Below are 12,346 nucleotides of genomic sequence, written 5' to 3' on the forward strand. Positions count from 1 at the left end.
TTCTCTCTCTCCTCCTGCTCTTTCTTCTCCCCCTCCCTCTCCCTATTCCGCTCCTTCTCCTCATGCTCTTTCTTCTCACTCTCCTTCTCCCTCTCACTACCATACATATGAACCTCCCCCTCATACATCCCACATTCCACATCCCGTTGTGACTTCAGTTCCTGCACATCACGTTCTACAACGGACAATCTATTTACAAAGGCAGACAAATGGTCATTCATTTTCCTCTCTTGCTGACCAAACTGTTCAGTTATTATCCTCTCTTGCTCAGCAAAGTTGTCATTCATTTTCTTCTCGTGCTTAATAAACATCCTCCTCAGTAGTCGTTCTAGACCAGACTGTTTCTTCTTCTGGACAGATACTCTAGGAGAGACAATGAAGGCATTTTCATCATTATCAGTCTCAGATTCACTGTCATCCTCTACATCAGCATATCCTCCTTCATATGTACCCAATCCCTCATGTCCATCCTTTTCCATGCCTTCATCCTCTTGCTCCTCTTGCCCCTTTTCCACCTCTTTCCCCTTTGCAACCTCTTGCCCCTTTTCCTCCTCTTTCCCCTTCTCCTCCTCTTGCCCATTTTCCTCCTCTTGCCCCTTTTCCAAATCGGTAAACACTTGTTCATAATTACACGGCAGACCATTCACATGGTTTACTAGATGTTGATACCATGAGCTTTCTTTCTCCCTATCTTCAGCTGTAACTTGCGTGGCATTTGGTTTTATACCCGACTAAAAATAAACAAGTCAGTCAGATGTATAGCATAATAGTGACACATATAGGCACAATGATTGGTCAACTTACTTCAAAAATGGCTAGAACTTTGGGCAATTTAGCGATACTGGTCTTTTTCCATCGTATCCATCGTGGGATGCGAGTGCCTTTCTTGTCATACCATGCGTGGGTGGCATCCCATACTTCGAACAGCCAAGCCTGTAACAAAGTGCCAATTCATTATTTATGCCTATTACCAACATTTCTAGTATATAGAATATACACACATCATACCTGAAATACGTGTGCAAAACCATATAGGTTGTATGAGACACGGTTAGTCCTGAAACGATCCCTATGAGCACACAACTGATCAATTCGGTCTTTTCCACCAATTATCCCATTAACAAGAGACCTGTAGGTCACATCCCAGGCCACAACACCCCACGGAAACTCGTTAAACAATGTTGGAAATTCAGCAAGTTCCAAAACCCAAGGAAGAGCATATTTCGTGGCAGTGTTATCCAACACACAGCCAATGACAAAGTACAACATGGCAAATGAAACTGCATCCTGATCAGATTCATTCTTCCAAACAGTTTGCAGCATAATTGTGTCCACGTCTTTAAAGGTTGGTGTAGGGATGCCTGGAAAAAACTTATTCCTAAATCTATATGGCTTATTTATCGCACTAAACCTTTCGGTAAATGCTTCCATGTCTCCAAACCGTAACCCACTTAGGAGTCCAAACTCCCAATCCCCAAATCTTAACTCAACACCTCTAACTTTGAAGCAAAGCTCCCTGGGTTTGAGGTCTTCACGTATGATCTCCCTTGTTAAAAGGGTATGACAGAGGACTCCTACAAATACTGTATTGGTCATATCCAAATACTGTATTCGACGCACTTCAACCAAACCGAATGACTTCCTAACACCAGACGAACCCGGATAAACCCTAACACCAGAAGAAGTAAACGAAACGAAATATTCCTTCTCAAACACAGCAAATCTACATACAATACAAGAGAGAATCTCAAATGTAAAGTCAAGTTATTTACCCTCTTTTTCGTCCTTCCTTCTGAATTCGATTCGTTGTCCGAACTTCGTGTTCTCGCCATGTCCACTCGAAGTAACAGAGATTTGCCGAATGAAATGTACAGAATCGGGCAATGAATCGCCGGAAAGTTAGAGAGAGGAATAACGGGGTGTTAGGTTAGAGAGATTCGAATGTTAAAGAGCGGGGAGCGGAGTGTTAGAGATGAGGGCAAGGTTGGAATTTTGTTAATGAAATGTGTTAGTTTTGGTGAGTTTTTCAAAATGAGTTAGAAAAGAAAACTAACACCTTAAAAGGTGCTAGTTTTGTAATTGTCCATTTATTTAATTCAACTGTTTGAAACTTTCACGTAACAGCAAAATTTTATTTTTATTTTTATACATAGTAGAGCTCTTTCCAATGTGTTCATCACGTCACTATTCTAGTAACTTTTTCTGTTTGAATTGATTGGAATGCTTTTATTGAAATAAAAAGTAAAGCTCCATGATTTTATTGAAATAAAATGAAGTTTAATGAGATCTCAAACTTCAGTGATCATTGGTATAATTTATGCAAAAATAAAGTTATAATATAATGCCAAAAATTACATATTCTACTATCTTACTACGTGTCCAATGTTATTTTTAATGTGTGTCCATAATTGGTTGATGTAACTTGTTATTTGGTAAACAAGTTATATATGATTTGGTTTCTGATGAAGGGGAAAAGAAATAAAGACAATAGCGAATTTGATTAAATTAGATAAAATTAGTGAAAGACTAGCAAGTAAAGTAACAAACTCCCCCGTTTTGGAAGGGTTTTTTTGTATAGGTGGTGTTGAATGTTTGTTCTGGCTTTGATGGGGGTGGGGGGATACATCATCATTTTTGTCATAAAAAAAGGGGATCATGAATCAATCTCCACCTTCTGAATTCAGTCACAGAAAAGGAGATGTTGTAATCTATCTAATTGCTTTCTTTTTCTTTGCATGTATTGTTGGTGGTGGTGTTTTTCTTTCTCTTTACCTTTTCTTCCCTGCAGATCAGTTTCAACCTTGGTTTCCTATTGCTGGTTTCATTCTTGTTGGCATTCCTTGGTTTTTCTGGTTTTTCACTTATTTGTACAGATGTCTTACCCCCCGAGATTCGCCCCCTCATTCTTCCAAATCCACCGTAACAGCATCACCTGCATCTGTATTTGATAATGCTAATGCTAATGCTAATGCTGCACCTGTCCAAGAGAATAATCCTGATCCCCAATTGCATTCTGTTACTGAAACCGGCGGTGGTGGACGCCGCGTCCAATTCGGCAGTGTCGTTGTCATAACCGAGGATGATAAACCCGTCCATGATGAAGGTGTTGTTGATAAGCCTCCTCCGGAATCCCAAGATGATCAGGGAAGTAGCTCCTCACCTTTGCCTAAACAAGAACAAGATGCTAAATAATCATAGACAATATTTATTTTGTTTATTGGCCATTTGTTTTGTGTTTACATGAAAGATGATTTTATATATATATGGCCTCAAAAAGCACATTCATTGCTGTTCTTGTTTTGCACAAAAGAAAAAAGAAATCATATCCAGATTTATAGCAATTGAGGGGTTGAGATTTTCTCATATATAACTAGTTGATCCCATCCATTCTTTGTTTATGTAATAGTTCATATTTCAACTTGCAAGAATAATTTATGTTGTTGATAATTAGCAGAATAATGTTTGTTGTTGCAAGAAAATTACAGAGAAAATATAATGAAATTATTGATAATTAGCAGAATATGAATGAGATAAATCAAGACTTTGGATGCACCTTCTTCTTCTTCAATTGAGAATTGCAATCATTCATGCTGCTGATGCAACCTAACTTTCTCTTCATTTCCTTCCATTTGCTACTCTTTTCCTTCTCCTTCTCCTTTTTCATATTTCCATTGTTAATTTCTTTCCTCATTACATAGCATTTTTTCTCTAACTCCTTCACTTTGATGCTCATTTTCTCCATTTCAGCCCTCACTTGTTCGTCATCGAAACCCGCCCCTCCCTCCTTTTCTTCATCCGCTTCCTCTTCTGTCGATTTCGAATCAAAAGCCTCAACTTTATGTGCTATTGTGTCTCTCATATGCAACTGTGTCACAAACAACACCTGCACTACAAACCTCAATGGCAGTCTTTCGTTCTTCACCGCGTGTTCGCAAGCTTCAGGTGTCATTTTATGGCAATCCAGAATCTTGCATACTCCCTCTCTTTCTTGTTCTGTCAAATATCTATGCCTATCGAAGTAAATATCAATAGCTCTGTATATTCCATCCGAGTTCTTCTGGAGTCCTAATGATATAGACAATGCCATCTCTGCTAAATTAACAAACGTATCAATCTCTAAATCTATATCACTTGCAACTTCTGTTAAGAAATCTTCAATGAGTTGTGCAACTGGGATAAACCCGGAACTGTCAGGAGTAGTGTAGTTTCCAAAGAAATGCTTCAGAATCCTCCTCACACACTCGATATCATACTGTGTTTCTCTCGTGTAGCCTTGTGAAGGTATCAAGAGGTCTTTAACTGTTGCCTGATGAAGTTGCTTCCCGATTCGCTGCTCGAATCCATGTCTACACTCATTGCTGGATTCCAAGGAAACTGCATATTTAAGCATTTTGAACAAAAATGTGCAGGGAATTAGTCCTTTTTCGTCAGGAAGAAGTCTTTCGACAGCTTCAATAACATCCCTCAGTAATTTCCTTTTGTACATTGACATATTCTCATCACTTATTCCATTGCAGAATACCCATTTCTCAGCATACAAACAAAGAGATCCTGCCACATACTCCGTCAGGATTTGATACTGATTCATCCTTTGAATGATCGGGCAGTATAGGTGAAGAGGCAGTGTAATCAAAGCTTCTGATTTCCAATTAGGAAGAAAGAGCCTTCGTCTGGCTTTCGGTATATAGTTTTCTTCATCTTTCTCATCATCATCGTCATCTTCACTATCCTCATCATTTCTCGGATTCTTGATTGGATCCGCAACAAGACGGGGATTAAGGAGTGCTTTATCAACAAGAGACTGTAAACAAGCATCAAACAAGCCAAAACGTTCGACCTGTTGAAGAATAGTGGCTGCAGAACGAAGAGCTATGATTGTCTGATTCCAATTAGTGAGAATTGTTTCTTCAAAGAATGTAAGGAGCTTCTTAATCAGATTGTTTTTGCTGTGACTTTCAGTCATTTCCAAGTAGAAAGCAAGGCAGGTGAGAGGTATTACATTCTCAGAAGACAAAGCAGGTTCGAATCCACAACAGAATCTTCCAACAATCTCAATAATTTCAGGATCGCCAGGAATATCCTGGATAAAACTAGAGAATTTTAATTGGGGATTTTCTTTGAGGATGTAAGCTACTTTGGCTGATCTTTCTGCCAGAAGTTCCTGCATAAAATAAATAAGAATTAATTAAACTCACCTTGCCTTTTGTGCTAAAATCGAAAATTTGCAAAATTAAGTAGAAAAACTCACCATGTTGAGAGAAAAGTGAGAAGCATGTGAAAGTCTAGGCTTGGAAAACCTGTAATGGAGGAAAGAGAGAAGAGTTTTGAGGTATTCTGAAAGTAAGTGAAAGTGGTTGAAAACAGGAGAAAAGAAATAATACCAAGATGATGATACGCCTCCTTTCTCCATCTTAATTACCACAAATGAAGTTGAGCTCAAACTCTGAAACAAACAGAAAAAAGTAGAATAAAAGATAATTCTATGGAGATGAAAACATCAAAACAAAATCCCAACGTTTCTCAAACTTGAAAAAAGATTTTTTTTCCTATTCTTTTGGGTTTCTGTTATTTCAGTATCCGGAAACTGATATGCTCACTAAATTATTTTGTTTCTTTTTTTCTTAGTTCTATTAGCTAATATTTGTTAAATAAATTCAATATTTAAACATAATATTTGTCCAAATATATAGTAGTATTAGATAAAAGAAAAATATATAACACAATAACGAATTTAAAATTTTAAAAACTGCTTTACTGGTTAGATTAAAAGATGAAATTGTCTCAGTTATCTTAAAATAATAAATTCTTCTTACCTAATTCTTTTTAGTAGGTTAACATAAAAAAAAATAAAAAAAATCTTTTAAGTAGGATGGCAAACCTGACCAGGAGGATTAGCTCCAATAATGACAGGGAATTCACATTTAATTTCCTCATGGAATGGAGATGGGTTTCCGGAGAAGTGGGGATGGGGCAGCGGCCAGAATCGCTCATTTGTATGTATAGACTTTTCCAGGAATCCGTCATCCTCATTTGTATGCACAGACTTTTCAGCACTTATAATATTCAGTGTTTAACATTCAATACTTAAATGAATTACACAATAAAATTTTAAGAAATTGAGAATGAAGATTCCTAGGGGATCCGAATCCCTATGAGAACAGAGAAATGGATTATATTTTTCCCATTTGTGAAAATGGAAATGAAAATGCAGAGTCCCCATCTAGGCAAGGACATGGAGGGGAAGTAGTCTCCATTCCTACCCGCTCCATTTGCTCCATGACCACTCAACTTTGCTTTCATCAATATTATGGCTACAATTTTTTTTTTTTTTTTTCCAATTGAATAGGTTGAAAATGGATCCGAGACACATAAAATTGACAAATATACAAACATTTTCAACCTTTTGGGAAGGGTACCTTGACTTCCCCAACCATGCCAAGCATGAAACTCCATCCTGTCCAAACCGGAGATGTTCATGTTGTTAAAACATAAATAAACACATATCTCATTATTTTGATTTTACTATATTTTTTTTTATTTTTACTTTTTAATTTTGTCACTCAAATTTTAATTCAATCAACTTAGATTCTCATTATTTCCTAACATCATAATGAATTCCACAAGTGATAATTTGATCCTGCAAAAAGAACGAGGCTAGGATTTTTCAGTTGAACGCAAGTATTGCATGCTTGAAGAAGGATTCTTTGTTTGATACATATTTGGATCAGAAATCCACATTGGTGATGCAACAATGGAAGCGTATGCGTATGGTGTGTTTGGAATGAGAGAGAATCACCGGAAACAAGAAAAAAAACACTTAAGAGATTAAGATGTGATTATTTGAATGAGGTAGAAACAACGTGCCTAGTACTCCTCTTGTGTTTTTACCAAAACTTTGAAACAAGCAATTCCGAGCAAAAAACAAGTAACAGAGGACAAATCAACGAAGGCAGATTGGCTATAGCAGGTGAAAGATGGCTGCGCAAAAAACTGCCTCTGATAACCTTGGCAATTGGACCGTCTGCCTCTAGAATGTTGTCCATGTCCCAGTCCACGAGCAGGCAGTGCGCCGTAGTTTGCTATTGGAGCAACAATACCATCAGCTGTAGCATTTCAAGCTAGCTGAATTCCTCACCGAGCAGCAAACAGAACAAATCATCACATGTGAAAGGTTCCAACTGAGCTTCTAAAGCCCGAACAAACAGTTTATAAAATGGTCCCAGATCAGCTAGAATACAGATTTTGCAAAGCATCTAGTTGATTGAATAAGTCTTTAGCCTTTTGCATATAAACAGAAATCGAATCGTTATTTTGTCGAAGAGTGGGAAGTTGATTCCGAATATTTTGAATATGAGGCCGAGATGAGAATGTAGCATACAACTTATCTCATGATTGCTTTGTTATAGTTGATTCAATCAACTGTGAAAGCATATTTTCTGAAACTGAAGAAAAGATTCTCATGAACTTTGTGATCTTGTTGTTTCCGGATAACAAAACCATCACAACCAATAGGAGAGGATTCATCAACATGATGAAAAAGCCAACAACCCTTCAATACATTAATTAACTGAGCTTTTCATAGAAGAAACTTGGTAGATGTATGTTTAACCGATAAACCATGTACAGATTAGGAGTAAATTAGGGTATGAACCAATCCTTGTTCATGCCCGATGCAAATTGCATGAATTTTGTATTATCATTTACACACACCTCTGATGCACGGACACGCCATAGACCCAGCGTATCCCGTGTCGGATACGTATCCGATACGGACACGGCCGGAAACGCCAGGGACACGATGTCGGGGCCGTGTCCGTAATATCGGAAAGTTGGACACGCATATCAGTGAAGGATACGCGTGTCCCAGGAAAAAAAAAACCTGCGCTTCTTCAAATGTCAAATTAATACCTGCGATTCTTCAAATTCAAATTACAGCCGTTCAACTTCACCGATCGTCGTTATAGTTGATAGATTTGGAGAGCCAGAAACTCCAAAGGACAGGGGGAATTAATGCCAGAAGAAACTCCTAATTAATACAAAAACTCTCAAACTTCTCCATCCATCTATATAAATAGGGCTCCTAATTATTTAGTTATATTACAAAAAATCATATATATAAATATATTTTTAATATTTATAAATGTGCCCCAATATTTTTAATATTTACACGTGTCCCCCACGTAACCGTGTCCTGTGTTTTATAGAAATGACGTTTCCCGTATCCGTGTCCGTGTCGGATACTGTATCCGTGTCCGTGTCCGGGCAACATAGACACACACAGACACCAGAAATATCTATCCATATGCTATGCTAGATTGAAAAAAGAGAATGCAGCAGTGTTACAAAATGCATTCACTATCTTTTATAAGCATCCATTTCTCATACTCTAGGGAGGGAGGGAGCAAGCTCAAGATTTGTAAGTATACCCTTCTTTGCTTGTAAAATTTTAGTTAGGCAACAGCATCTGTTCCATAAATTACATTCTATCACTCTGACACCTTTGAGCCCTCGTACGAGAATATCCGTACAGCATTTCTGTAACTTATATCTGCAAGCTCTTCTTTTGTCATGTCTAGCAAAGATGCTACGTAGCTGAGTACCTACAAGAGTCATCATAAATTGTTTAATAGTTCAAATCAATAAAACCATAGCCTCAATCTCACCGCGAAAACAAACAACATACGCTATGGATATTTGCTGGATGATTCAAAGTTTCTTTTGGCAGTGTTGATGTATCTTTTGAAACATCATTGGAAACACTGGCAGTTCCTGAAGCAGAGTTTTCTCCTTTGGAAGGGCTCCTTTCAGGGTCGGATTTCACTTCATCCGCCAAAAATAGCGAATCTATATTTGTATTTGGTAAGGCATCAGGGGCATCTGTTTCCAACAATATCCTATCACAACTAACCTGAAAAGGTTTTGGGTATAGAAAATATAAATTTCTCAACATTGTGAAATGTGTTAAACACATAAGTCCAATGGATGAACTAACAGTTTTCACTACACGTTTAGCCTTCTGCACTTTCATGGTCATAAGGAAGCCTGAGAAAGAGAAGTACGCACCAAGCTTGGCAAATTCAGGAACCATCTCAGCAGAACCTAGGTAAGAATGAAGAATCACTCCAGCAGGGAAAGGCCCCATGCTTCTGATGGATTCATCGGTTACATAAAAAAAAAAGTTGTTACAGAATTATAACATGTAATAAGCATATAATGCCATTATGACTTTTGGACAAATAGAAATACTTAGTGATCAAACAGAGGTATATTACACCCTTGGCCCTCCAACATAGACCATCTTTTTCCTAATTTAGCACCTTTACTCATCTTGTAACAAAAACATGATTTGTTGATTTGGACAATTTTGACCAATTCTTTTTACCAGTTTACAATCGCATATCAATTAGAAATAAAATTATTAAGAAGAGCAGTAATAGCATAGAGCTTCATACTTCATTGTCTCGAGAAGATCACCATAAGCACGAACACAATGAACAGAAGCTGGTCTATTCAGCTCTTTTGCAAGTTGAAGCTGTTGTTGAAATACTTCAAGCTACAATTTGAAAATGTCACCCATTGAAGACCAGTTTAGGAACGATATTAAGTGAGATACACTTAAATGTAAGAAGAATCTTCAGTTAGAGGTCTTCCAAAAGGTATGTGTAAATATAGAAAAACAACTTTGGAAAAATAAGTACGTCTACAGATTAAAGAATCCATTGTATGCATATATATAATAGGGTGACATACACATTTATAAGGTGAACGTCTAAACTCTCTTCATCAAAAGATCAAACACTTTCAAGGCAGCATCAAAGCATCAAATGGCAAGAGATAAACACCTTTTAATCGTAAACCTAGAGGCAGTACCTACTGGATTTTATTTTTACAAATAAAAATAAAATTTGTGTACTTCTAATTCAGCTTGTAATCGATTTTCCCGGACCATATAATCAAAGTTCATGCTGTCTACTTGTGAAGTTGTAAGTATTTCCACTTATATAAAGAAAAATGATAATTCAAAGGAAAACCTGATCTGCAAAATCAATCTTCTTTCCATGAGAACCTTTGTCCAATCCAATCTGAAAAGGTTCATATAAGTTATAATATGAACTTTTTAGAATTTGAAATAAACCAGTAAATGAATTCAGATATTCTATGTACATAGGAATGAAAAGTATAAACAAGGAAATGGGAATGTTAACCTCTCCAACGGCAGCACAAGGATTGGTATCAAAGAGTTCTTTGAGGGTGTTGAGCCAATTGGGAGTCCTCTCCGCAACATACCTGCAGATAAGAGAAATCCCAAATAAAGGTTCAATCGAAAACTCGAATTTCAAATATGAATAAAAAAATTTAAAAAATAAAAATAAGAACTCACCAAGGATGGAGACCGAAGCAGGGAATTACTGAAGGATACTGCTGACCCATCTCTTTAACCAGATGCCAATCTTTCTACAAAAAAATAAAAAATAAAAAAATAAAATAAAAAGAAGTATCGAAATTTTAAAGATGATAAGGAGGGAAGAGAAAGCACAAAGGGAAGATGAATACCTCAGAGACTCCATTAACAGCAAAGCGAAGTACGCCAGAATGAAGAGCAGTGGCGATGAGTTGCGGTGTCTTGTCAATGATTCTTGGGTCTTGGAGGTGACAGTGTGCATCGAACAGTTTGATGCCCATCTTTCTATCGATTCACCTCTGTAAACTACATCAAATTCAATCACACGCCTAGGTGAAACTGGATAGGTGTCCAATCCGATGAACCCAGGCAGGCCAGAAGCAAAGTTTTTTGGGTTCCTTTCATTTTCACATTTCAGTTAAACTTCTTGCTTGTTCGGGCCTTTCGGTGTTTTCGGGCCTCCCTCCCTCCCAATCCAATTCATTTGTTTCATTTTTCATTTCGTGTTCAAGAGTAGGAGTGGTGGTAGTGTTGTGTTAAATTATTGAGTTAGTGTTAAATAAATTAATTTAATTCAAGTGAAAAATCTATGTTTCGTAATCTGTGTTAATGTGTCAATTTCATATCGTGTTATGTAATTTTATTATGTATCAATATCAATAATCATTTTTAAAAATATATAACGATATTATAAAATTTTTAAATATTTTATCATTTTTGAATTAGCATGTTACATTTAAAAATCCGTTAATATTATATTGGGATTGTATAAGGTGCTTCTTTACAAATTGCATGTAATTTTATTATGGTCATGTTCGGTAGATAGCTGGTAGTTGTTAGCTGATTATTAATAGTTGTTTGTTTAAAATGATAAATAAGGATATGATAAAACTTTTATTTAGGATTAAATGGTAGTAATTAGGGGTAAAAATGTCATTCAAAAGAGATTGAGCAATAAGCTAATTGAAAAAGCTCCTAAAACTAGCATTTTCAAAATTAGCTTTTTGGACCCAATAAGCTCTCTCAAACATATCTTCGTCATATACCACTATTAGAGGTTTGACTAGTCAAAACCTCTAAAGTGGCTCAAACCTCTAATTTTATCCAATAAAAAAATGGTTTACCAAACAGGGTTTATCTCTATTACAGCTTTCTCTTCTTTGGCATTAAGCGCATAAGACAAATGTCGTTTGGGTTTTGGATTCCAGTTCCATGATCTGGGGAATCTCAAAAGTACGCCTTTCTCTTCCTTAATGAAAAAATATTCACTCACCCAGTCATGGATGTTATACGTCTTGGAGTGGAAGGGACTGTATCTTGTTTTCCTTTGAAAGGTAACGTGATCCTCAACCTTTCACCGAGTCATTGAATGTGATGCCCGAAAGGTCTGAGGCCTAAAAGGAATCCCCAAATTACTCGTCAGATAAGAGTCGCAAAGGAGATCTACCCAACCATTAGGATGGAGCTGACCCACTAGGATTTCAAATGATTACAAAATTTCTCCTATCGTCTCGGATACCAGATATTGCAAGCTATATGGCTAATATAGATCGTGAAACATCCGCTAGGTGCTGTGCAGGACGGTGCTAAGGGTCTATGAACAACGCATTCAAGGTCTCTCATCCAAGGGTAAAGACCTTTCAAGATGTTAATGACTCCTCGAGAAACGAACAACTCTTGGTTTCCATCCTAGGGCTTTTACCCCCTTTTTCCTAGAAGCCAATGAATTAGTTTTCTCCCATTCACTAGAGTTTGGGTTAATAACAGTGAGTGTAGTAGTTAATTGCTGCTCCAACTGGGTACCCTCAGAATCCTCTTTGGATAACTCACGAATATCCTCTTAACTCATGCTAAAAATCCCAGAACTATGAACACATGAAAGGAAAAATTGAAACCAGAAAATTAACTACAGAGTTAGTAGAAAGACTTACATGTCAAAGCTTG

General features: G+C 37.0%; 2 protein-coding genes across 2 annotated transcripts; both read right to left on the bottom strand.

Moving 5' to 3' along the window:
- Window positions 1-2,743: 2,743 nt before the first annotated feature.
- LOC136207342 (BTB/POZ domain-containing protein At5g17580) lies at window positions 2,744-7,043 on the bottom strand. The gene is made up of 5 exons (XM_065998611.1): window positions 6,889-7,043; window positions 5,879-6,053; window positions 5,249-5,443; window positions 3,554-5,161; window positions 2,744-3,166 (listed from the first exon to the last, which is right to left on the bottom strand). Exons 1-5 carry the CDS (start codon window positions 7,041-7,043, stop codon window positions 3,068-3,070), a joined length of 2,232 nt encoding a protein of 743 aa, XP_065854683.1. The 3' UTR covers window positions 2,744-3,067.
- A 1,000-nt stretch (window positions 7,044-8,043) lies between these two features.
- LOC136207119 (uncharacterized) lies at window positions 8,044-10,864 on the bottom strand. Its single transcript, XM_065998400.1, has 8 exons — window positions 10,555-10,864; window positions 10,382-10,455; window positions 10,206-10,287; window positions 10,032-10,082; window positions 9,453-9,553; window positions 8,993-9,146; window positions 8,684-8,908; window positions 8,044-8,600 (listed from the first exon to the last, which is right to left on the bottom strand). The coding sequence occupies exons 1-8, from the start codon at window positions 10,681-10,683 to the stop codon at window positions 8,487-8,489; spliced, it is 930 nt and encodes a 309-aa protein (XP_065854472.1). The 5' UTR covers window positions 10,684-10,864; the 3' UTR covers window positions 8,044-8,486.
- Window positions 10,865-12,346: the final 1,482 nt, after the last annotated feature.

This window comes from Euphorbia lathyris, chromosome 9 (assembly GCF_963576675.1).
Source record: "Euphorbia lathyris chromosome 9, ddEupLath1.1, whole genome shotgun sequence".
Lineage (NCBI taxonomy): Eukaryota > Viridiplantae > Streptophyta > Magnoliopsida > Malpighiales > Euphorbiaceae > Euphorbia > Euphorbia lathyris.